The sequence below is a fragment of the Haemorhous mexicanus genome, chromosome 3, assembly GCF_027477595.1.
Source record: "Haemorhous mexicanus isolate bHaeMex1 chromosome 3, bHaeMex1.pri, whole genome shotgun sequence".
NCBI lineage: Eukaryota > Metazoa > Chordata > Aves > Passeriformes > Fringillidae > Haemorhous > Haemorhous mexicanus.
The window spans coordinates 93,763,062-93,785,562 of NC_082343.1; the positions used below are offsets into that span (position 1 = coordinate 93,763,062).

Here is a 22,501-nt window from a genome sequence, read left to right on the forward strand (position 1 = left end):
TCCAAGTATTAAACATTCACTGACAAGTCCACCACTTTGAGGGCTTCATTCTGCTCCCTGTACCTGTCTTCATCCTCAGGGAGCTGGCACCCAGAGAGCAACTGGCCCAGCTCTATTGAAGGCTGAGACAAAGAAGACATTAAGTACTGAAGCTTTTCCCTCATCCTTTATCACTGTATTTTCCTCCACATCCAATAGAATGGAGACTCTCCTTTGCACTCCATTTGTTGCTGATGTATTTAAAATAAGCTTTTCATTGAGTTTTAAGGCCGTGCCCAGATTACATTATAGTTGGGCTTTGGCCCATCTAATTTTCTCTCTGCATAACCTCATTCATCCTCAGAGTCCTTCTGATTTCCTGCCCCTTCTTCCCAAGTGCATGAACTCCCCTTTTTTTTCTGATTTCCAGCCAAAGCTTTTTGTTCAGGCAGGTTGCTCCTCTTCCCCACTGGCTGGTCTTTTGGCACATGGGGACAGCCTGCTCCTGGTCTTTCAGATCTCTCTCGTGAAGGATGTCCTTCCTTCCTGGATTCCTTTGTCCTTCAGGTCTGCCTCCCAAGGGACTCTGCCAACCAGCCTGCTGAACTGGCAAAAATGTGCCCTGAGGAAGTCCAGAGGAGCAATTCTGCTGACTCACTACCTTACTTCTTCAGAATGAAAAACTGCATTAAAACTGCAAAATTCTGTGTTTGCTGTGCCCAAGAGACCTCCAGCTATCACATCACTCACCAGTGATTCTCTGTTCACTAGCAGCATGTCCACCTTCCCTAGCTGAATCCCTCACCAGCTGTGTGAGGGAGCTACCTTCCACACATTCCAAGAACCTCCTAGACTGTTTTCTCTCTGCTGTGTTGTATTTCCAGCAGACAACTGGTAAATTGAAGTCCCCCATGAGAACAAAGGCTGGTTACTGGGAGACTTCTCCCAGCTGCTTGTAGAACATTTCATTTCCCTCTCCATCCTGGCTGGATGGTCTGTAACAGACTCCTACCAGGACAGCTGCCATTTGCCTTTCCTCTGACTCTTACCTATAAGCACTCAACACAGCTGTCACCATAATTAAGTCCTAGGCAATCAAAACATTCCCTGATATAGAGGGCTACCTCACTTCCTCTCCTTCTCAAGAGTTGATAGCCATCTTTAGCAGCACTTCAGTTGTGCAAGACATCCCACCATGTTTCTGAGGCGACAACTGCTTCATCCTAAATGGAAGACATGCTGTGGGGAAGTTTTGTAGTTAAAACACTCAGCTGAATGATTACGGTAATGTAAATGGTAAATGTCTATTGTCAAATAATAAAAAGAAGTCAGGTGGGGGAAAAAAAACCCCTTTCATTCTCAGTTTGGACCTCAACCCCTGCATTTCTTCTGTGGAATGGCTGAGGATGTCCCACTGCTGGGTTACTGCCATCCTGGCAGTCAGGACACAGTCACTGAAATCAGCTGATAAGGATTGAACTATCCTTTGAGCGAGGACTATCCACTGGAGCTGCAGTGGACCAAAGGGGAAATGTAAATAAACTCCTTTGTTCTGTTTGCTGGCTGCTACAAGACAGCTGGCCCTTAACAAGCAGAATTGTCTCTCCACTGACCGTATCAGGCAGCCTGCTCTGGTGTCCAAAGCAGTGCTTTAAGGACAGGTGACTTTTTTTTCCAATTTCAACGTCTAACTCAAAATAGATTCCCTGAGTTCAGATCAGGATACTTACCATTCTAAAAAACAGATAAACCTAGTAAAACAGTAGTGATTAGAGAAGTAGAATCATAGTCTGCAGGTTTTTTTTTTTTAATCACTACTTTGGGAAATTATTTTTCTTCATTCTTAGACTTTAAAAGTCCACCTGATTTTAAACCTTTTCTAGAAGACTGTAATCCTCATTCAAAGGCCAATGAACAGGATGAAGTGGCTGCCACTTACTTCAGTTTTAACTAGATATTACATTTTTAGGACTTCCAGGGTGAAAAAATGAAAGGCATGCTTTCCCAGATAAAGTAATTTTCTAAAGTTGGTATTCATTTTCTACAAGTCAAAAAACTTACAAAGCTTAAAAAAATAAAAATATATATTTTAGAATCTGTAATCTAGTCTCTTTTCAACTGAGAGTGACACTCTGATGAATGTCCTTAACTTCTCTCAGAAGCACTTCATTGAAATATTTACACCTAGCATAACTGTTTTATTTGCTGGGTTTTTTTTTAACCCTGTATGCTTCTCTAGAATCACTTTTCACCTTTCCACACACTCTACAAAACATTTGTTGCCTTAATTTATGACAGGCGAGTCACTCCAAACAGTCTCATCTGTGATACTGGAATTTGACTGAGAGAGAGAAGAGCAAGAATGGGGTAAACAGCTATTTGATGTCTGTCTTTTCACAGTAGCACAATAGCTAATTCCTAGGGCCTCTGACCTTTCAGTGTCCTGTAACAGAGTACTTGCATTAATCTGTTGCTTATCTGTCACCTACCACATTTGATATTTCCAGTCTCTGCTTTCAATTATCAGTCATTAGAGGCAGCACTGAGTAATTTCAGGAGAAAATGCCTGGAACCTTTGACCTGTTTTGGTCAGATAACCACAAGTGTTCACTGTAGATAAACTATCATTTCATTATATTCAAGATGTAAATGAGTGTCGTTTGTAGTGTATCGGCTTACTGTAAACTTTATCACCTTGGAGTGATTAAAACTGACTGGTTTACTTAGTACTTATGCAAAGAATTTAGAGTCAAACAGTGAAATTCAGTGAGATTAGTGCAAATGACCCTTTCTAGTTACACAGGTCTGTAAGACCCTCCATTTTGCCTTGGAACATAGATTTAGTAGTTAAAAAGTGACATTAATTTGATTAGTGAGGCTTCACTGTTTGTGAAGCCACTTGGGATCCTGGGATGTTTTATTGTAAAATCAGCTTATTACAACATGTCTTTCAGCTTATCTTTGGTTTGTTATCCATTTGCCAAAGCAGCTTTCTCCTTGCCCATGTGTCACAGCCACACACCAACATCTTCAGGAAAAGTGAAGCACATATCAGTGCGGAGATAATCACTGTGAAAGGGCACATCCAATAGTCCCTCATGCACTATGACCTAAACTCATTGCTAGCAGTTTTTATATTGTTTAAGCTCAGTCAACATAATCAGATATTTATAGGTGAATTTCTAAAATACTGATTGCTTGTTATACATCTATGTAAGGCTTTTGGTGTTGTTTAGTTGTTACTTTTTTCCCCTCATAAAATAAACAGTTTTGTTAATGAAAAACAGCACATGATATTTTGTTTTGGTGTAAAAGAAGACCTCTTTTCCAAAACACCTTTTTTCCTGTAAATTTGACTTTTTTTTTCTTCTTAGAGTTGGACTTAGTGTGAATACAGTGTAAATGTTTCATCAGTTTGCCACATGGGTGGAAAATATCATTCTTTCCCGTCTTACACACAGGTGTTTGTGATATTCCCCTGAGCCACGACTTGTCTGATGTAACTGTAGTGCTGCATCTATTAACTTCAGGTGGTATAAAAATACCATTTTTACAAGTCAATGCTAAGAATCCTGACCAATGAGAGCAAAGGAAGATTTTTCTTTTTTTTTTTTTTAATCAACATTGCCCCTAATATTCTACTTATTTTTTACTTAGAAAAATTATATTCCTCCAGTGATTAAAAAATGCTTACTGTTTTTCTGGTCAACTGGTTTTTAGATGCTGTGATTTGTCCCTCAGAAATGCATTTTGGCAGATGTACTGAGCAGGGCTGGAAAGACATGAGAACATTCTGAAAGGACTGAATACTTGAAAATTTTAACCTGTGTTTTTCAGGCTGCCAGTGTTGAAAAGCTCTTGCCTGTGAAATAAAAATATTTGAGAAATGGTGGCTCCCTGCACGTCATGCTATTATTTCAGCAGGACAAAGGACCTGACAGATACCCTACTGAGCATTCACAGTCTTGCCTGACGGGGCATTTATTAGATGCAGAAGTGACCAAGATTTGTGCATTTTCAGTAACAAAATATTCATTATCATTAAATAGTATTTTACTTTTTTAACTTGGCTACCATTCTAACCATTGGTCATTACTGTAACATGACCATCACTGCTTTTTTTGCAGTCTGCTACATAATGCAAAGTTTTAATTTGTCTACATTTGTATGCTTTTTTTTTTTTTTTTTTTTTTTTTGCTTTATACACTGGCTGATATAAATTTGCAGATAGACATTCTGGATTCACTGCAGAATGGGACCTCCTTGGACTCGGGGTGTTTTTGCAGTGTTTTTAAGTGCCTGTTTCCTACAGCCCTTCACTCCTGCAGACTGTTGCTGCTCTGAAGTCCTAGCCTGCCTGCAAACGCTGTCCTGAATCAGAGAAATTTTGAACTTGTGTCCCTTTCAGATGACAGTGCTGCATCTTCCTTGGGTATATACATGGAAACACAGATAAGTACTATCTGTGTGAGTTGTAACAATTAATTTCAGGCCCACCAGAGAGTGGCTGTCAGTGTTCTTTCAGCAGTTGTGAGTGATCCTGAGAGATCCCCACTGATACAGTTAGGGGTATTGTGGAGGCTTCTGTCCAAACTATAACACACAGGGAGACAACTGCTGTTTCTAAACTGTTGTTACTAATTAGAAAGTACTTGGTAGAAACTAGACAGAAGGAAGCTTCAAACCCAAATAAAAATCAATCTGTCCAGTAGTAGTGGCATTTAAACCTTTCATTCAGCATCTAATTATTCAATATTTACTCATAGTGAGTAGTGCTTAGTTACCCATGCGTGCTGGTAAATACTTGTTGAAAAAATACTATCCAGAGACAGCAGAAAGGTTTGCACTACACTAAGTCTGTGTTAAATATAGTTTTCATTTGAAGGTTATTGACATATCTGTTCCATGACAATTTTGAAATGCTCAGTTATAACCTCAGAAACTTGGAGCAGACTCTTTGTACTAGAGAAAACCCTCCCGGCTCAGTGCTTTTGCATATGCTAATCTCTGCCAAGCTCCTCTGAAATGAAAGGCTTTACATGGGTATTTAAAAAAAAAAGCAAACTCCCAACCCTTAAGTCAGATCTCTGTATATATCTCACGGTTTAGAAGCAGGCAGTGGAGCTGCTAAATAGACTGTATCCTGTTTCTCTTCAGTAGCAGCCCATCCATCTCCAGCCACAGAGCAGCCAGTTTACATGCTTCTGCTGCTTTTCTGCTTTGCTTTTTCTACACAGCCTTCGATGGCAAACCCATGTAAGCTAAATATGCACTTGAGCCAAGTAAACCTCACAGTTAGCAGACAATTTTCCTTTTGTCAGCCAGGAGAAAGTTCATTTTCACTGAAGATAAGGTGTTCTTATAGCCTATATATTTTATTCTTTTTGCTTCTCAAGGCAATACAGGCTTGCATGTGAAAAAGTATAAAAGTTAATGAAAGCAAAGAGAGTTTGAATTTTTGAAAAGGTGACAGGGAAATACACTGTAAAGAACTAGTTACATGATCACAAGTGACTTAACTAGTAACTACTGCTCTGAAAATAGTGTTAAATGCTTTTTGTTCAATAGCTCCCACTTAATATGTCCAAAACTATGCCCTTATATGGCAAGCCCAAAATTATTTTTTTACCTTTTAGTGGATTCCTATTTTGTAAGACAACATATACATAATAATAATACAGATATGTAGGTTTATACGTAAAATTATATAATCATATGTATATGCATGCAAACACATACCATTATGGAGGTAGAAAAAATTGTTTGGGAGGGATGTATACATAAGCATATAAGTATAACTATTGTAATAATGTACACATTATTTATACATGTAGCATTTAGTAATGCAAATGTGTGCTTTTTCAGAACAGACCTTGTTCCTCCCTCAGATCTGAGGACTAAAATACAGTAAAAGAGCTGTAGTTACAAGAGAGATTGTTTAGGGAAGCTGAGTGCAGCCATACATGTTTAGTTGGTTATCTAAACCAAATCCCAACTCTGCCTTTTAGACTTTGTCCACCATAAGTTAAACAAAGCACGTATGTCACGAGGCAGGTAGAACTTTCCAGAAATGAGAAATTCTGTCTTCCCACGGAGCACAGCTTATTCATAGGTCAATGATAGCTGTACTCTGTGGAAGTGGAAACCATGGATCATTTTCCTTTCCACATCCTTCTAATCTGAAGTATTAATCCCATAAGGCGATCACCAGCCAGTACTATGGCCTGTAGTTTCCGCTGTCACATCAAAACATATATTCCATTGCTAAAGTTGCTCCTAACTCAGAATCAGAACTGCAGCAGACAATGGAAATAAACCCAAACCGGTTATAAATTAAAATCCTCAGGTTTGTTCCTCTTAAAATTCTGTAGAAACCTCAATCAAGTAATCATGAGGTTTGCTTTTTTTATGTTAAATTTGGACCATGTCAGAAGCCATGGGAGCTGCACCTGCCCACCCAGAACAGGTTTGAGGGGACGTCTCAAGCCAGGATTGTACATCCCATGCTGCTGGGGTGCCAGAGCCACTTGGCCCTGACCCAGAGATCCTTCTTCTGACTACTGGAAAGATGACGTGTGCGCCAGTAGAGTACAACTTGTGGTAATTTATATGACTTAACTGCTTCTTAACTACGTAGCTGTTGCAGAGCACTTTAGTGCCACTTTTATTATGTTAAGTGGAAATGAGCTGCATTCCTCTCATCAGCCTGGTTAACAGAGGCAATTAGTGTTTTTCAAAGTCATCTATAGTTCTGACATTGCTATTGCTGTGCTTATGGCTACACTGAAATCCTAAATCCTTTCACAGCTTTAGTTTGTCCATATTTCTAGTTGCTTTACAACATGCCCCCTTTCAGCTTTTTTTGATATTCTTTCCACTCCAGCTTCTGGAATTTATATAAAAGCCACGGAGGTTTTTTTTCCTTTTGAACTGAAGATACTGGGCTGGCGGAATTTCCTTTAACTGGAAGTATGTCTGGGCTTGTGGTTTTATTATTTGCACAGTTTTATATTGTCATGTTTGTTAACCCCCAAGCAGAGGGAACGCTCCATTAATCATGGGAAATGGGCATTTATTTCACGTCTTTAATTTACATTCAATTCTTCTTCTCACAGTTGAAAGGGACAAGGACTTCTCCCACCACCGAAGGCACTACAAAGAATTCCGCTTTGACCTGACCCAGATCCCTCACGGAGAGGCAGTGACAGCCGCCGAGTTCCGCATATACAAAGATCGGAGCAACAGCCGCTTTGAGAATGAAACCATTCAGATTAGCATATATCAGATCATCAAGGAGTATCCCAACAGGTATCCCAGTCCTGGCGTGGACTCATCACATATTGAATTCCACCCCATTTGCCTGTCTTAAGTAGGGAGGCAATAATCGATTGTGTGTCCGCCTGAGAAGGCATCGTTGTTACCACTGGGGCTTGTGCAGTATTAATTCTTAGGCAACAACAGCAAGCACTGAACAAGAATAAAACTTACCTTAAATGTAATTTATTCCAGTTTTATGTCCAAGTTCACCAAAAAATCTGCCCATGCACAGAGTGGGTGAGGGTTCACGTTCTCAGCCAGCAAATGGAGTCCCATGCACAATCTAAGTGTCTAGATTTGGGACATGCACCGTTTGCTGACACTGAGGTACTGCAAGCCAAGATTCACTTAGCTCCTTAGAGGCTGAAAGATTGTCTAACTTTGATTATTTTGAAGAAGCATGGCTTTTTGGCTTGTTTGACAATTCTGCAGAAGGTAATTAAAAGATAACTCATGCATTAAGATGACGTGCATACTTAACACATGCTGATCACTGTAACTGAAAACTAAAACAAATCATAGAATCATCTAGGTTGGAAAATATCTTTGAGATGGAGTCCAACCATAAACCTAACACTGCCAAATCCACCAATAAACCATGTCCCTAAGTGCCACATATGATGTTACACATGAGCAACATGAATTGGAGTTTGCAGAGCTCTGTGTATGACATGTTTCCGAGACTCTACAAGACCTCCATAAATTAGCAGATTTCAATAGGCAAAATAGCTAAGTACCTGAAAATTATAATTGAAGACTACTATCAATTCCAAGATGCTTCTGAAAAAGCTACATAGACCCAAAATATAGGGATTGAAATTAAATTAGTTTATGTCTTTTCTCAGAAAAGGGGGAGGGAAGTTCTATTTTAAGATAAACAAAAACTCTCCTTCATCTTGGAACTGATTTCTATCCCAGGAAGTTTTGGCAAAACCAAAGAAAATGTCAGCTTAAACTTGCAGAGTATTTGGGAGGAAATAAAAGCCCCATCACAAGTTAGCTTGAAGGCTGGGCCAGAATTCAAATCTCTTTTCTGCCCACAGAATCTTGAGCTTTTACCCTCCAGGTCAGACCTCTGAACTCCAAGTTATAAAATATTTATGGCTATAAACAGGGATTCATTTTACAACAATGGAATCAACAGGACAGAAAGCGCTCATCCTTACAGAATGCCGAATATTGATTTCTTAGTAAATTTGAGGAGGAATAAAATAGTGTAGGATTTTTTTTTTTTTTTTTTTTTACCTCTATCTTCAGCTTCCCAAAAATTCTTTTGACATAGGTTCTAGAAGAAACTTATTGGAGGAAGGGATGAAGCAGGGAGGAACAAACCACATCTTTTAAAGAGCACAGGTCAAGGCTAAGGAGATGAAAGCTTTTCACCTGAGAACTCAGATTTTTTTAATGAACTAACAGGAAAAATTCGTTGTTCTAATACTTTTGATGTTTTGTTTAAAAGTTTTTTGAATATTTTCACAGTTGGTGGTTGTATTCTATTTTAGAGAAAGCAAAACTGTTTACCACTCAGATGAAAATCACAGTTATCATCTGACTTGTTCAAATGGCAACTGCCTCTGTGAAGGCATTAAACAATGCTTTTGATTTCTTTCAATGCATAAACAGAAATTTATAAATGCTTTATATTTGCATTTACAATTATAAAAGCCCCACGTCCTCTAATGGAAGCATGCTGCTGAAAGGAGGAACAGGCAATGACAAGCCATGCATTTGATTTCACCAGTGGAACTACAGAAGCTTCAGATGTAGACCAAGTGTTTCTCTCCTACTGTTGATTTTGACAGTTTCTGCCCCTATGTAGGGATATTATAGGCAACTGCCTCAGTGGAACAGGACAGGAGAAGACCACAAGCTCTTCACTGTTCAAACTAGAAACAAGAAAATTTTTCCACTTGCCCCTTACTGTCTCCAGGCAGAAGAGAGCCCAAGACGAGCTCCCAGGAATTTTTATTTTTCCAGCAAAGCCAAGCCTTTTGCTCTTGGGCCCAGACTTCACTTGCGATTTTCTTGACTTTGTCACCTCAGGTTTATTCTACATACGTACATTAGGTTTCAGGTACAAAATTTTTAGAAGCAGTGACTACAGAATGGGAGAGGGAGAGAACTTTGAAGATGGGGAAGCACTGGAACATGCTGCCCACATAAGTTGTGAATGCCACATTCCTGGAAGGTTTCAAGGTTGGGCTGAATGGCGCTTTGAGCCACAGGTCCCAGTGTAAGGTGTCCCTGCCCATGGGCCATGGGGCTGGGATTTGATGATCTTTGAGGACCCTTCCAACCCAAACCTCTCTGATTCTGTGATTCTGTAATATCCCACAGTCCTTACCAGTGACATTCCACAGCAAAACTGCTCCTCCACCCTTTGCTTTGAGCAGGAAACACGGGTGTCTGGCAGGACAGGCAATCCCAAACACAGTCCTGCTGTGCTTTCAGGCAGGGAGTGCCCAGGGGGTAGGGTTTCCAAGTTGCATACTAAGGATTGTGCTGTAGTCTCAGGCATTCTACTGTCTCTTTGGCAGCATGGCTACTGAAGTGTGTGTGTTTAATTCCCTTGGAGTTTGCTGAAGTTCCAATTTTTTATTTGGTCTAAGGAAATGTTCAGCGTGGCCCATGGCAGGCTGGCTTCCTATAGAGCCCCACCATCGACTCCTACCTGAGTCTCTTCTCAAGACAAAAGTCAATATTGTCCAATTGATGCCAAATCTTTGTTCATGATTTGTTGGTAGCTAACCACTAATTCAAGTGAACTCTGAGGGCTCTTCCCACATTAGGGAATGCTCAAGTGGCAGTAAGATACAAAGCTGGTTTCCAGAATGAGGCTAGAGGTAAAACAGCATTATTGGCACGGCCTATTACACTGCAATGATTATTTGGTCTGATCAGGACTGCTCTGTCTTTCAAGGAACATGTAAATGGCTTGTTCCACCTTTACTTCCTTAAGGGTCCCAGGAGATGTGGAGCTTCTTAGATGTTCTGCTTTATCCTCTTTGCTGAAATTCTTGACTGTGGTAGCATTTCTTCTTTAGAAAACTGATCATTGGGGACCGGACTGAAATCACTAAACTTCAAGAGCCTCAGTAAAGGTGCAGCCAATCAGCTGCATTCTGCCTGAATGCATTCACTGTTGCATTTTGGGCTATTTACGACATAATGCCTTGGGTTTTTATTACGTGTTGTGGGCTATATTTTAAATAGAAAAACTTTTCAAAATTCAGCCAAAATTTGCAGCTGTTTTTCATTTTAAGTGTGATTGCGTAGAATAAAGGAGAATTTTAAAATTAAAAATGTCACAAAATACGATGGGAAGTTTGAATGAATGACATGAGCTAATGGGGGAACTCTGATCCCAGAGCTCCTGCTGCCTTCTCAGGAGTCAGGTTTTTACCCTGTATCTGTATCAATTGTGGAAGAAGTTGTTATTTTCCCTTAATTCTTTTCCCTGACTTTTACAGACTTTGAATTTCTGTAGTAACATGCTGTTATGCAGGCTAAATTATCAGTATTTGTCCAGATATATTTTCTCCATTCTTCTATGTGGTCTCAAGAATCAGTTCTGGTTTTCTCTAGGTAACCCCAACTCATTTTCATTTCATTTGCTGAGCTAATGAGTAAGAGCAATCTGTCTCTTTAAAGTTTATTACCCTAGCCAGATCACTGTACTTGCAGGGAGACAGACAAGTAATTGAAATATCAATACCAAAGACACTTTAGTTTGAGTTTTTGCTGCAGTACAAAGTAATAAAGTCACATTGAGGAAAAATTTGTCCCTCACAGGAATTTCTGGTCTGCAACATAAGTAGTGCCTTATTCTGATTTGACATGGGAAACATTGTGATTATGAGAACATTTAGTATCAGTCCTGGATTTGAAATGGAAACACTCTGTATGAGAAACCAATTATGTATTCTAGGAGGAGAAAAGACAAGTGTGGAATTATATCACTGTGGTATTGTAGTATTTTATATTCCAAACACTTTTACAGTTTTCTATTAATTCTACTGAGTGATGCAAAAGTATTTCTAAATAAACATCTCGAAGACTATTACAGTCGGAAATTTTCAGGTTTAAAATTCGAATAAAATTGCTTATTAGAGAAAAAAGTTGTCATTTAAGACTCCAGAGAGTTCTATTTATGAGCTTGTGGTACGTTGTTCATTTGTTCAGTGCTAGCATAGCAGGTCAGGCTCTTCTGAATTGTAAGATTTTCTTCATGTTAACTCCAGAGGGGGAATGTAGGTTTTCTCCTTGTGTGGTCATTAGCACAGTTATACTAGAATGGAAGTAGCAAAAGATTATCCTTTAACAGAAGGAAAAAAAAGGCTGTTTGAAAAAAAAGCCCTTTCACTTCCCTTTTTTTTTTTTTTAATTACATTCTTTTATAATTTCTGAGCTCCTTAACCTGGTTTTGCAGATATATCTCACACATAAGTAAACATATGCTTGTCATAGTTCACTTGGTCTCATTTTCTTCATTATTTAGCATTCACAGTTTCAAAAGGTGCACTTGATGCTTTTTTCAGTATCAGACCTTCTGAGTGCATTTACTGTGTTTAGATAAGACAGGAACTTTCTAAGGTGTCTTTGTGATTAAGCACTGTAAGAATACAGTGACAAGGCACTAGCAATTTTAAATCCACTTTTTCACACAAAGCCTGTTCTTTCTGGTTGTCTTTCCTCTATTAAATGTGTATTCATTCTGTCTGTAAGGCGACAGTACAATTCCCAGATCTGTGTGAGCCAAGTCTGCCTTTAGCTGACTTGTACAGTAAAAAATTAGAATAAAAAAATTTTCTTGTATCTTACTGTTTTGACTACTCTCTGTGGCATAAAAAAATAGGTTTCTATAACTATAGATTTCAGTTTATAAGGTTAAATGGTGAAAACAGTTTTTAATAATGCATGCTGCTTTATAGAAGCGTGTAAAATGAAACTGATGAGAGTTAAATATCTTGGGTTTAGTCTGGTCATTGTAGTAAATTATTTGTAATACAGACGATGATCTGGAACCAATTGTGTCACAAGATATATGGAAATAGAATAAATAAATGACCCATGCTAAAAATTTAGTAACACAATTATACTAACTCCCCTGAGCAGCCCTTCTGAATTAGTGGAAGATTTCATGGGAACAAATTTGAAAATATACCAGGGAACTGAGGGTTAAAATGTAATAATTATATTATTGAATAGATATGTAATTTCTGCTTTGATGTAGAGACTTATTTTCTAAACATCTGTAGTAATAGGAAACGGTCTGAACTGCCATCTATTCTTGTTTTGTCATAGGATACAGCTGCCGTCATATGTTATTAACAACAGATCTTTTTAGCAATGCTATACCTCTGAGTTTAGTTGAAACTGGGAAGTGATTTTAACATTTTTTTGTCTTTTATGCTGAAAAGTTTATAAAAGTGAATCTTCCTGAGGCATTCTAATGTTGAAAGATGAATTTTTATACATGGCCTCAATTATGTTGTTAGGGTAGTTATATCAGGAAGTTGTATTTTTCAGATTTTCCAGAGCTATCATTTTTACATGCTGAATCTCAGTTCAGAAAGGCCTCTTAGGGGAAATACCTGTATTATACTTGCCAACTACCTGTCACGTACATCACGTGCTGTACTATGTCATAATGAGGATATGTCAAAGGATTAATAATTTGAATTCCAAGAAGTTATTGTCAGCAAGAAAATTAGGAACAAAACTAATAATATTTGAATGCCTTAACTCTCTATTTTCTTTAACTTAGGGATGCAGACTTGTTCCTGTTAGACACAAGAAAGGCTCAAGCTTCTGATGTGGGCTGGTTTGTGTTTGACATCACTGTGACCAGCAATCACTGGGTGATTAATCCACAGAACAACCTGGGCTTGCAACTCTGCGCTGAAACTGGGGACGGTAAGGTCCAAACTACAGATCCCAATGCCTTCTGTGCTCTTGTCAAACCTTCCTAGGACTTTTTTCTGGATGGGTGTTTTTTAACTTGACTGGGTGGCAATTCACTGAGAGTTTATAAGCAAATACACCACTCCTATCCTGCTGTTGATGTGGTCTGCAAATTTTCTATTATTTTCTATTCTTTAGAATATTGCAATTAGAAAACTAACTGAATCAAGTGAAATTGGGTTCAGGATAGGAGCTCCTACATACAAAATTAAAATCCACAAAATTAAGATACCACTGATGATTACATTCAGGAAAGTCAGACAGATTTGCAGAACTTCTTGGGCTGAAGCATAGAAAAAGTTATAAAATAAACCTCAGAGCCATTCAGAAGGTATAGCGTTTGTTGATATTGATGTTGAAGAAACATTAACAATAGGGTAATGTGGAAATTGGTTTTCTTTAATTTGAAAAAAAAAAAATTGTTATATTTTTTACCTTGAAATGGGTTAAAAATTTGAAATTTTGGAAACTTTGGTTAGCTGAAAATTAGAAAAGACCACATCAAAACTGAAGTTTTGAGCTGTGGGGGTTTTAGCACACATTTACTGGGCTACTGCATTGTTCATAGTTATGCTCTTCATTAAATTTGAAAATGCATCTCAGTGCAAAACAATATTTTTAGAAGAAATGTTCTTTACTTAGACTTCTTTAGAAACTAATAAAAAGAGACTTATATACTGTTTTTTCTGTGATGGTTCACTTAATCCATACCACTTTACAAGCAAACTCAGATTTAACTCTTTTTGTCAAAAAGCTTTTTATGTCAGAGGTCAAGGGATCTATGATGCCAGTTAATCTAAACCTTAGCTGACATAATATTAATGAGTAGCAGAAGAAACCCCGGTGTAAGGATTAATATTCTTTTCTTCTTTGTTCTGGCTACATTTTCTCATTGGTTTTGATCTAAATTCTCCCTCAGGCTCAGCTGGGCTGTGAACAAAGCATCTCATACTTTTTCAGCAAGTGCCCTGGCTGCTGGAGAGTTATGCAAAAACTGTCCTTTAGGCAGGATGCTTCAGAGGAGAGCTGGCAGGCTTGCACCAGAGCTCATGGCCATTCCATCTAATGTTACCTTACAGCCAGAGTACAGCCAGTGGACAAGGGGGGCACCAGTGCAGAGCAGGCCACCTTGCTGCCTTCACCCAGCCTCCAAAGGCACCACTCCTGAGCCTGGACTGCGTGCGGAGTAGATCTCTCAGGCAGCCTGGTTTAGTCAGGCCATTTTAAAGCTCTTACCATTCTGGGGAGGTGACACCTCCATCAGGAATCCAAATTAGGTGGGCTGGCTTCTGGCCAGCTTTCCTGCTCCAGAATAAACTCTATCCTTGACTTTTATTTTTTTTTTCCAGGAGATTTGAACACAGAAATTGTTGAAAATTAAATATCCATGAAAGGCATTCATTAAGAAACCCTGCAACCAGCAATTTGTTGGCTCTAGCCTCAAAATTACATCCGTTTGGTAAACTACAGGAAAGTTTGCATGGGTAAAAGGAAACCTTTAGGTTGATACACTGAAGAAATTGTAAAAGAATAGCTCATGTAAATATTTCCCCTGTCCTACTCCCAAGATCGGAAAGGTGATAGATAATTTTCTATTTTAAATTCCAAAGCCACAAACAGCTTTACCTTTTGCTCCTTACTTATTTGACTTATGAAAGAATTTGCCTTTTCCCTCACTTTCTGTTCCCTTTTTCACTTTATTTGTACAAGGAGTCCACTTCTAGGGACTAAAGTTTTCAAAACTATAGGATAGACCTATGCTGCACTGCTTCAGCTTAGCACAAGCAAAATCATCCTTTCATGCTCTTACAATTTTGCTCTTAAGGCTTTGATTATTTTTATTGGGTTGCTGTTACTTCTGGAAGCTATTAGAAACACCAGCAGTTGAATGACACGTTTGTGTGCAGATGGAACATGAATTTTTATACAACTCAGTGTGTAGCGGGCTCGGTTCGTAACCCAGAGGACCCCACCCACCTTCCTCCAACCAGTTCTCTGTGAGAGCTCAGGGACTGGCTCAAATCAGCTGGAAAACCTTCCCTTGGCTGGAGTGAACTTCAGGCCATGCTGGTCTGAAGCACATTTCTTCATGCCTCCAGCTGTCAGCCGAGTTTGCAGGAGGCATAGTACTTCTGTCCCCATAACTGGAGAGATGTTTATGATAAGACCTGATCCATTAACCCTCCTATTGCAACAGATCATTAAACTAAATGGGATTCTGTTAAGTAAGAGGATCCCTGACTGAGTTATTCTGGTGCTGCACTGGGGTCCTGGATAATCAAGTCTGTAACACATACTAATTTTTAGATTTATTCATACAGTCAATATAGGGCACCAATAATTGCTGAGACTCCAGGGTGCTATTACATTGTTATCACCACCATTAAAAGTAATCTTTCTTACCCTCATCTATCAGAGGCATTTTTGGCAATAACTTGTGTATATTTCTTTGCATCCCTGAAGATGGTGCACTAATAATAATAATAATAATAATAATAATAATAATAATAATAATAATGTCTACATAAGGAATAAAAAATATTTTAAACTAATACAAGAGTGTGAAAAAAAATCTTTGGAAAAATGTCTGGTTGTTGTAATTCATATTTTTCCCCCTTTGAAAATGCTGAAAAAAGTACAAAAAGCCACATGACACTGGAATGTGTTTTATTTTTTCTTTAGGACAGTATTTGGTATCATACGTCTCATTTTAGCATGAAATGTAGACTTTTTCTCTTAATGGGACATTTAATTTGAACAGTAAGAATAAAGGTTTGCATGACACATATGGAAGCTGTCAACATATAATGCACTCTTTCCCTGGGGCTGTGGCAAATTAAGGATCAGGTTTTTTTTATTCTCTTTTTTAATGTATCCTCCACATTCTGCAGCATCCCCTTTTGGCTGATTCCCTGCTTTTGACACCAAAATTCTCTGTTGTGATTCAAATGAGAGGTGATCTTTTTCACGCTGAAGGATGCACGGGTGTTGGATGAATTGCAGCATAAAATCAATACAGATGCACAAACAATTTGAAAAGCTCCATGCAACCTCTTCCTGTATATATACCACGTCTCCTAAGACTTAAAACTTGTTCTAGTGAATCAGCACCTTTGTATTAACATTTAGCATTTGTATAAGTGGATGTTAGCAGTGATCTGAACATCACTATTGCTGAAGTGGTATAAACAGCTACAAGATTAATCCTTTTTCTATTTATGTCGTTGCTGAGGAGAGCCTAGAGTTGTTTACAGGGAATGGGAGGAGGAGATAATGTGCAATGTGATTGGTGGTGATCCACAGAATAAAATGGATTCCAAATACACAGCTCTCAACACAACAGCCTGAGTAGCCCCACAGTCATATAGTTCTGTGCCTTTTATTAGATTACTGCAGCTCTCACTTATTTTTCACCAGCACACCAGAGGGGAAGAAACTGGTGTCTACTTTGAAAAAAACAAAGATTAAGATTTCTGTTACCACATAGTCCCACAGAAGGTTTCTTTGGGCTTTCTTGCTTTTTGAGGTGGGCAGGCAGCAGGAGCCCTCAGCTCCCTGACTCTGACTCTCACTTCAAGCATTTTTTTTCCCCAGAGCAAAAGCAAACTTGAAAAAAATAGGTTACTCAATCCAAGTGAAGCCTGTGGAAGGCTAATTTCCCCTTCAGCATGAATTTGGGTAGGCTCTGACTGGAAGGTTTGGTTCTTAACCCCACATGCTGCATGAAGGATTGGTGAAGTTCTCCTCCAGAGATGTTGGGAATGAAGCTAAAAAACACAGTCTCTCTTTTTTACCCTCTCTTCCTTTTAGTCTGGATCTTCCAAGGTCCCTTTTTCCAACTAGGCCTTCAGAAAGGCAGCTTTCTTGGTGTGGCATGGAGTGGCTGGTTTGCTTTCAAGCCATGATAACCTGTGGCAGCACTCCGGCCTCTTCATGTACTTGGCTGTATATTTGATGTTGTTTTAGCCTCACCATTACCACACTAAATGTTGTGAATTTATCCCACAGCTGCCCCTAGACCACCTTGGCATCTCGCTTACATGACCATGGTAGCTATCTGCAGGATGCTGCTGGGTTGTTACCTTTAAACCTCTTGATGGATCTGGTATTTACAAGGCAAAGTATGAGGAGCAGTGTCACCTCCATTACTGTCCCTATTGTGGGGTAACTTAGGAAATAGGTATTTTTATTGATATATATATGGACTTTGGCAGGCAATAGCTCTGACTAAATTCTGGGCCATCTGGAAGCCATATAGCCATGTTAGCACAGCACTGAACCCAAGCTAATACATCCTGCCCCTCAGCAGGTTTTATTAGCTTGGGCTCAAGCACTGCCTAAGTACAGCTACATTCATTTCTGGTTCAGAGCTGACTTTGGCCAAAATTGCGCTAGTTTTAAATTAAACGGGCTCGGCAACACTGTGGTGTGAAACAAGCTGGAGGGATGAGTCTCTCAGTCTCCAAAACAGGGTGATCCCATGGCAGCTGTCCCCATGAGGAAGGTCTCAGTGCTGCAGGGCTGCCTTGAGGTTGTGTTCACTGTGGTGGAGCTGGCACAGGATGTAAATGCACCAGGAGCAGAGCAGATGATCCCGTTCCAGCAGTCTTTAATTTGCTCAGACAGGTGGAGCCGCAGTTTCCAGCTGGGTGCAAACACGGTCACACCCTTCGTTAGTAAGGGCACACTCACTTCAAGCAGAAGGGCCAAGGAGGGGAGTGAAACAGGCTCCCACCCCTTCTCCTACCACCACTGGTGCACACTGGTCCTGGCTGTACAGCTGTGCAAATCACCCCACACCCTGCTCCCCAGACAGATGAAGGATACAGCTGCTTCTCAACACCATTAGTTTAGAGATAATGACATTTGTGTTCCATTCCATTCAGAAGGCTTTTATCCATTTTATTCTTTGGTGGATGACCAATTAATCTAATCTCTCCTTGTTTTATTGTCTTCCTGAACACATTTTTTAATGGTGCAGAAAAGCCCCAGGACTCCCACAAGCCACTCACAGTTTAAGTGCATTAACTTGGAAGGATAAATCAAGTACTTACAGAGCATTTTTGTGTATAATTGCAGCTGATTTTCTTTGTGTAAGCATATATGGTACTGCCACATTATACAGCATATCAGAGTTCCTTATGTGTCCCCAAGTGCTTTCTCCAAGAGCTTTATGAATACCAAAATTAACACAAAAAGATACCCAAAATTCCTTTGAATGAACTGAGTAAAAACAACTAAATGTAAGATTTGACAAACAAAAGATGAATCTTGTCTTGACTAAAGCTGTGAAGCCTAGGAAACGCAGAGCAGAGCATCCAAGACCACCCATTTGTCAGAATTCCTTAAAGCCTCCAGGGAGAAGAAGAGTTAATAAAACACATAAAGCATGTGTCAAAAGCATATTTTATGTTGTTATAGATAAATGTGTCCACCAAAGGAAAAGTTTGAGCAACAGTTTATGTAGATAATACAATAGAGACAGTAAAAAATACTTCAGAGTTGGAGTGTTGAGGATGTGTTATATATAGACCATCACATTGGTCTTATTAGCTTTTCTCTTGTCTCTTTTTTAAATAAGGTTAGGTAGCCAAGCTCTAGCTCAATTCTTTTGTTTCAAGTCCCATTGCTCTCAAGAGTGCTGTTCAGGCATGAACAACCATGAGAGTTTCTCTCTAATTTTGAAAACTACTGTGTCAGACTTCACAGTCAGAGCCTATGGGCAGTTTTTGCTCAAATATTAAATGTTATTGGACCTTGGATGCTCAGGATCTTTCTTTAAAAGGCCTTTCCTCAGTTCAGATGTCACTGCCCAAAAGAAGGAACTCCTAGGTGTGGCATTGGAACTTTAATTTTTTTTTCAGCTAACTGCACTGAAGTGAATTTTCCGAATTGCTAAATTTTTTCATTTCTAAGTACAAATTACCAAAATAACTACTGTGACCTAGCAGTAGCGGTTAATCTATAAAATGTGTTTTGTGACTTCTTGCACACTTTTGAAAGTAAATAAGTTCTTGTTTTTCATAACAAAATGAGTGGTTTAGTGCAGGCTGATGACTCAGGACAAAATAATGAAATTTGGAATTACTCATTGTGCTGTGTTGCCAGTGTAAATCTGGCTAGGATGCATAATGACTGAAAGCTCTTGCAAAATAAGCATCTGATCAATATTTTACTTAAAATATATATACTGTCTGAGGAGATAAAGCCAAGGCAGAGATCTTACTGTCATGAGCATCCACACTGGCAGTCTCGGAAAAAGTCAGCTTTCTGAATGTTATGAAAAGCAAGGATATGTCTCCAGGTCAAGACTGCGAGACAGATTATTATTGAAAGCTTGAAGGGCTCTTGCATTTCCATTTGGAGCAGCTGGAGGGGAAATGAACTTTTAAGATGGAACTTGATCAGTTCACGCAAAGGACTGTATGATATGACTGCATGTGACTGAACTGAAGCAGACAGAGGGACACAGCAAATGGCTCTGCTGTTGTCAACCCAAGTGCAATTCCTATTTTGTGGGTGAAAAAACAAAAACCACAAAATTGTCGGGATTGTTGAGACAGGACTTTTTTGTAAGCTGAACTTCACAGTTATTTTTGCAGTGGCGATGCCTTTATTATTAGGGGAGAGAATGTGAAAAGGCAAATAATAGTCATTCAGTTCAGTCAGTCAAACCCAAACTTCCATGCAAGCTTTTATGCAAACTGCTAAGGGCACCTTACTATCAAATAGTATAAAAGCCAAAAAGAAGTTTAAATGCCAAGTCAAACAAATGCGTCTTGCCAAAGACTCAGAATCCCATGAATAAGGACTAAGGAGTTCAGCACATTTGAAACATAATGCTTTAAATAAGTTTTAGTCTCCAAATATACCTGCCAGTATGTAGAGGAGATAATTAATCGTCAGAGCAGTATTGAGAAGTGCATGCCAGAATGTGAAGAATACAATGGCTCTGGACTATCACTGCACAGAGTAAATCCATCTATTTTGTTTTTGGGGTTTTTCCTAGATGCAGGGGCAATTGCAGTGGCTAAGTTCAGTGGAGCAGGCACTAGCAGACTGCTGGTTACTTGCACTTCCTTCTGAAATCTGAAAAAAATCTTTGAAATCCTCAGAATTAAAGATTTGATGGAAGAACAGAATGGAGCCCATTTTTCAGAATGCTTGACAACATTGTTCGTAGATGCTCAAGAGAGGCAGAAAGACAAACCTTGCTGTTTTGGTTTTACAAGTTTCATCTGGCTGAAGCTCCGAGGGTAGTTAAGCAGGTCAGCCTGAGTCATTCAGCTGACTTTAGAAAGTATTGCTTTAATGCCACAGTATGGAACAACTGCATGCCCCAGAGACCTGGATTTCCAGTTGCCATTGAAGCCAAGAGTTTTCAAAATGTTTACAAGATAGATTAAGACCACTTACAAAAATGAATGCTACAAGGGGAAATTCAGGGTAGAGCAAAAATTTTTTTTTAATGTATGCTGAAATTGACACTACAAACAAAAATAAGGACTACCTAACAAGACCATAGCACACACAATGGAGATACTGCTGTGGCAGAAACTTGATGCTTTTCAGAGGCAGAATGCTTTGAAGTACCTCCTCTTCAAGAAGGGGCAATGCTTTTTAGACTGGAGGCAAATATCCCCCATATACACTTTTTTTTCTTTTTTCCTTCCCTTTTTTTTAAATAAAGGATAACAGAAGTTCTGTAAATGAAAAATTTCTTTTGAAAAGAAGCAACCTAAAATGGAGACAACATATGTAGTTTGAATTTCCAAAGCAAACAGTTCAGAGATCCTCCTCAGAAGAAATATAGCGTCTCAAGGGCAGTGTATATTTTGATTGCTTCATCTTCTGAAAGTTGCAGTTAAGCTAAGGTATATGACAAACTGAGAGAGAAAAGTTTAACAATGTACCCATAGAAGTCAATAAAAGTTTTCCTCTGCACAAGAAGCAGATCCAGAGCATATACCATTCATTAGTTGAACAAATGAGTCCTAAAATCTTATGCTGACTGCTTAGAAGATCAAGCACATAAAGGAATATAGTCACATAAGCTGTTTCTCTGTGTAAAAAGGCTGTGGGTAACAGGATTAATTTTTTATAGTATATCTCTATACCCTGGATAACCAAGTAAGCCTTAACTTGTGGAATCTTAATAGCCATCTCATTGCTGAAGTCTAAAGGAAACCCAGAGGAAACTTAATAATATTAAAAGTTATTTTAAAGGGAGTTCACATTGGTTTGAGGGATATTTTGCTTCGCACACAATATCCACCATTGTAAATTCAGGGAACCTAAATTTAAATTCAGAAAAGCTTCACACACCTTTACAGTTCTCAAAATATAAATCTAATAGTATTCTCCATATGTCCACCAGTAAAGCATTAATATTTTACAGATAAAATTAAAATTCTGAAAGTCATTGGAATGAAAAGTAAGGAAAAATAGTAAAAATATTCCCTCTAGAAATGAAGGGAAATGTGGAACTTTGTGGTGAGAAGCTAGCTTGTCCATGTTGTTATGAATAGAGAATAGCATGTACAGTTTTTCATATCTGACTTGCAACAGAAGATTGGAACATATAGAAATAAATGTTACTGAATTATTTAATAGTAACTCAAACAGATGAAAAGAAGAATTAAAGAAACACAAGACTAAAAAAGCATTTAAAATGAAATCAGAAGCTTCAACAAATATATTTTTCCATTGCAGTCAAAAAAGTAATTATCAAAATTGTTCAGAATATGTTGCCAATTACTCTGCTCCATAACTGCTAACTTTCTCAGTTCTTCTCTTGCCTTTGCTGGGCTCTCTGTCACTGGAAACATCTTAAACCAATTTAAAGTGCTACACCTGAATAAACATGTTGTAAAAGTGTTTATGTATTGAAGTGGGTCAGTTCAAGGTATGGTATTTGGCTGGAACTTCTAATTTCTCTTTTTACTGCAAAAGGGCTGCCAGAAGGAGGAAGTCTGAGCTGAATTAATACATTTGTTACAGTGGAAGTAGAATGGAAACTACTTTAACCACAAATCAAACTGCCTCTTTCATTTACGCCAGTGATAGAGTTTTTTTAAGAAATATAGACTCTGGCGTGCAGCCACTGTGAGTTTGTGTTTGAAAAGGAAGCCTATATGCTTATTTCTATAATGTTTACTCCTATGCTTGTTTTCAAGTTCTTTTTCAGGGTGATTGAGTTAACAGCATTATACATTTGTGAGGCAGATGCTCCCTTGCTGCC

General features: G+C 38.7%; 1 protein-coding gene across 2 annotated transcripts in view; it reads left to right on the top strand.

Annotated features, from left to right (window-relative positions):
* The window catches only part of BMP5 (bone morphogenetic protein 5), a 57,254-nt gene that overhangs the window by 17,769 nt on the left and 16,984 nt on the right, over window positions 1-22,501 (top strand). For both annotated transcript variants that reach the window (XM_059842709.1, XM_059842710.1), the window contains 2 exons: window positions 7,095-7,287; window positions 13,064-13,212. In XM_059842709.1, coding sequence (XP_059698692.1) covers window positions 7,095-7,287; window positions 13,064-13,212 — 342 coding nt within the window. The remainder of the gene's footprint in view (window positions 1-7,094; window positions 7,288-13,063; window positions 13,213-22,501) is intronic.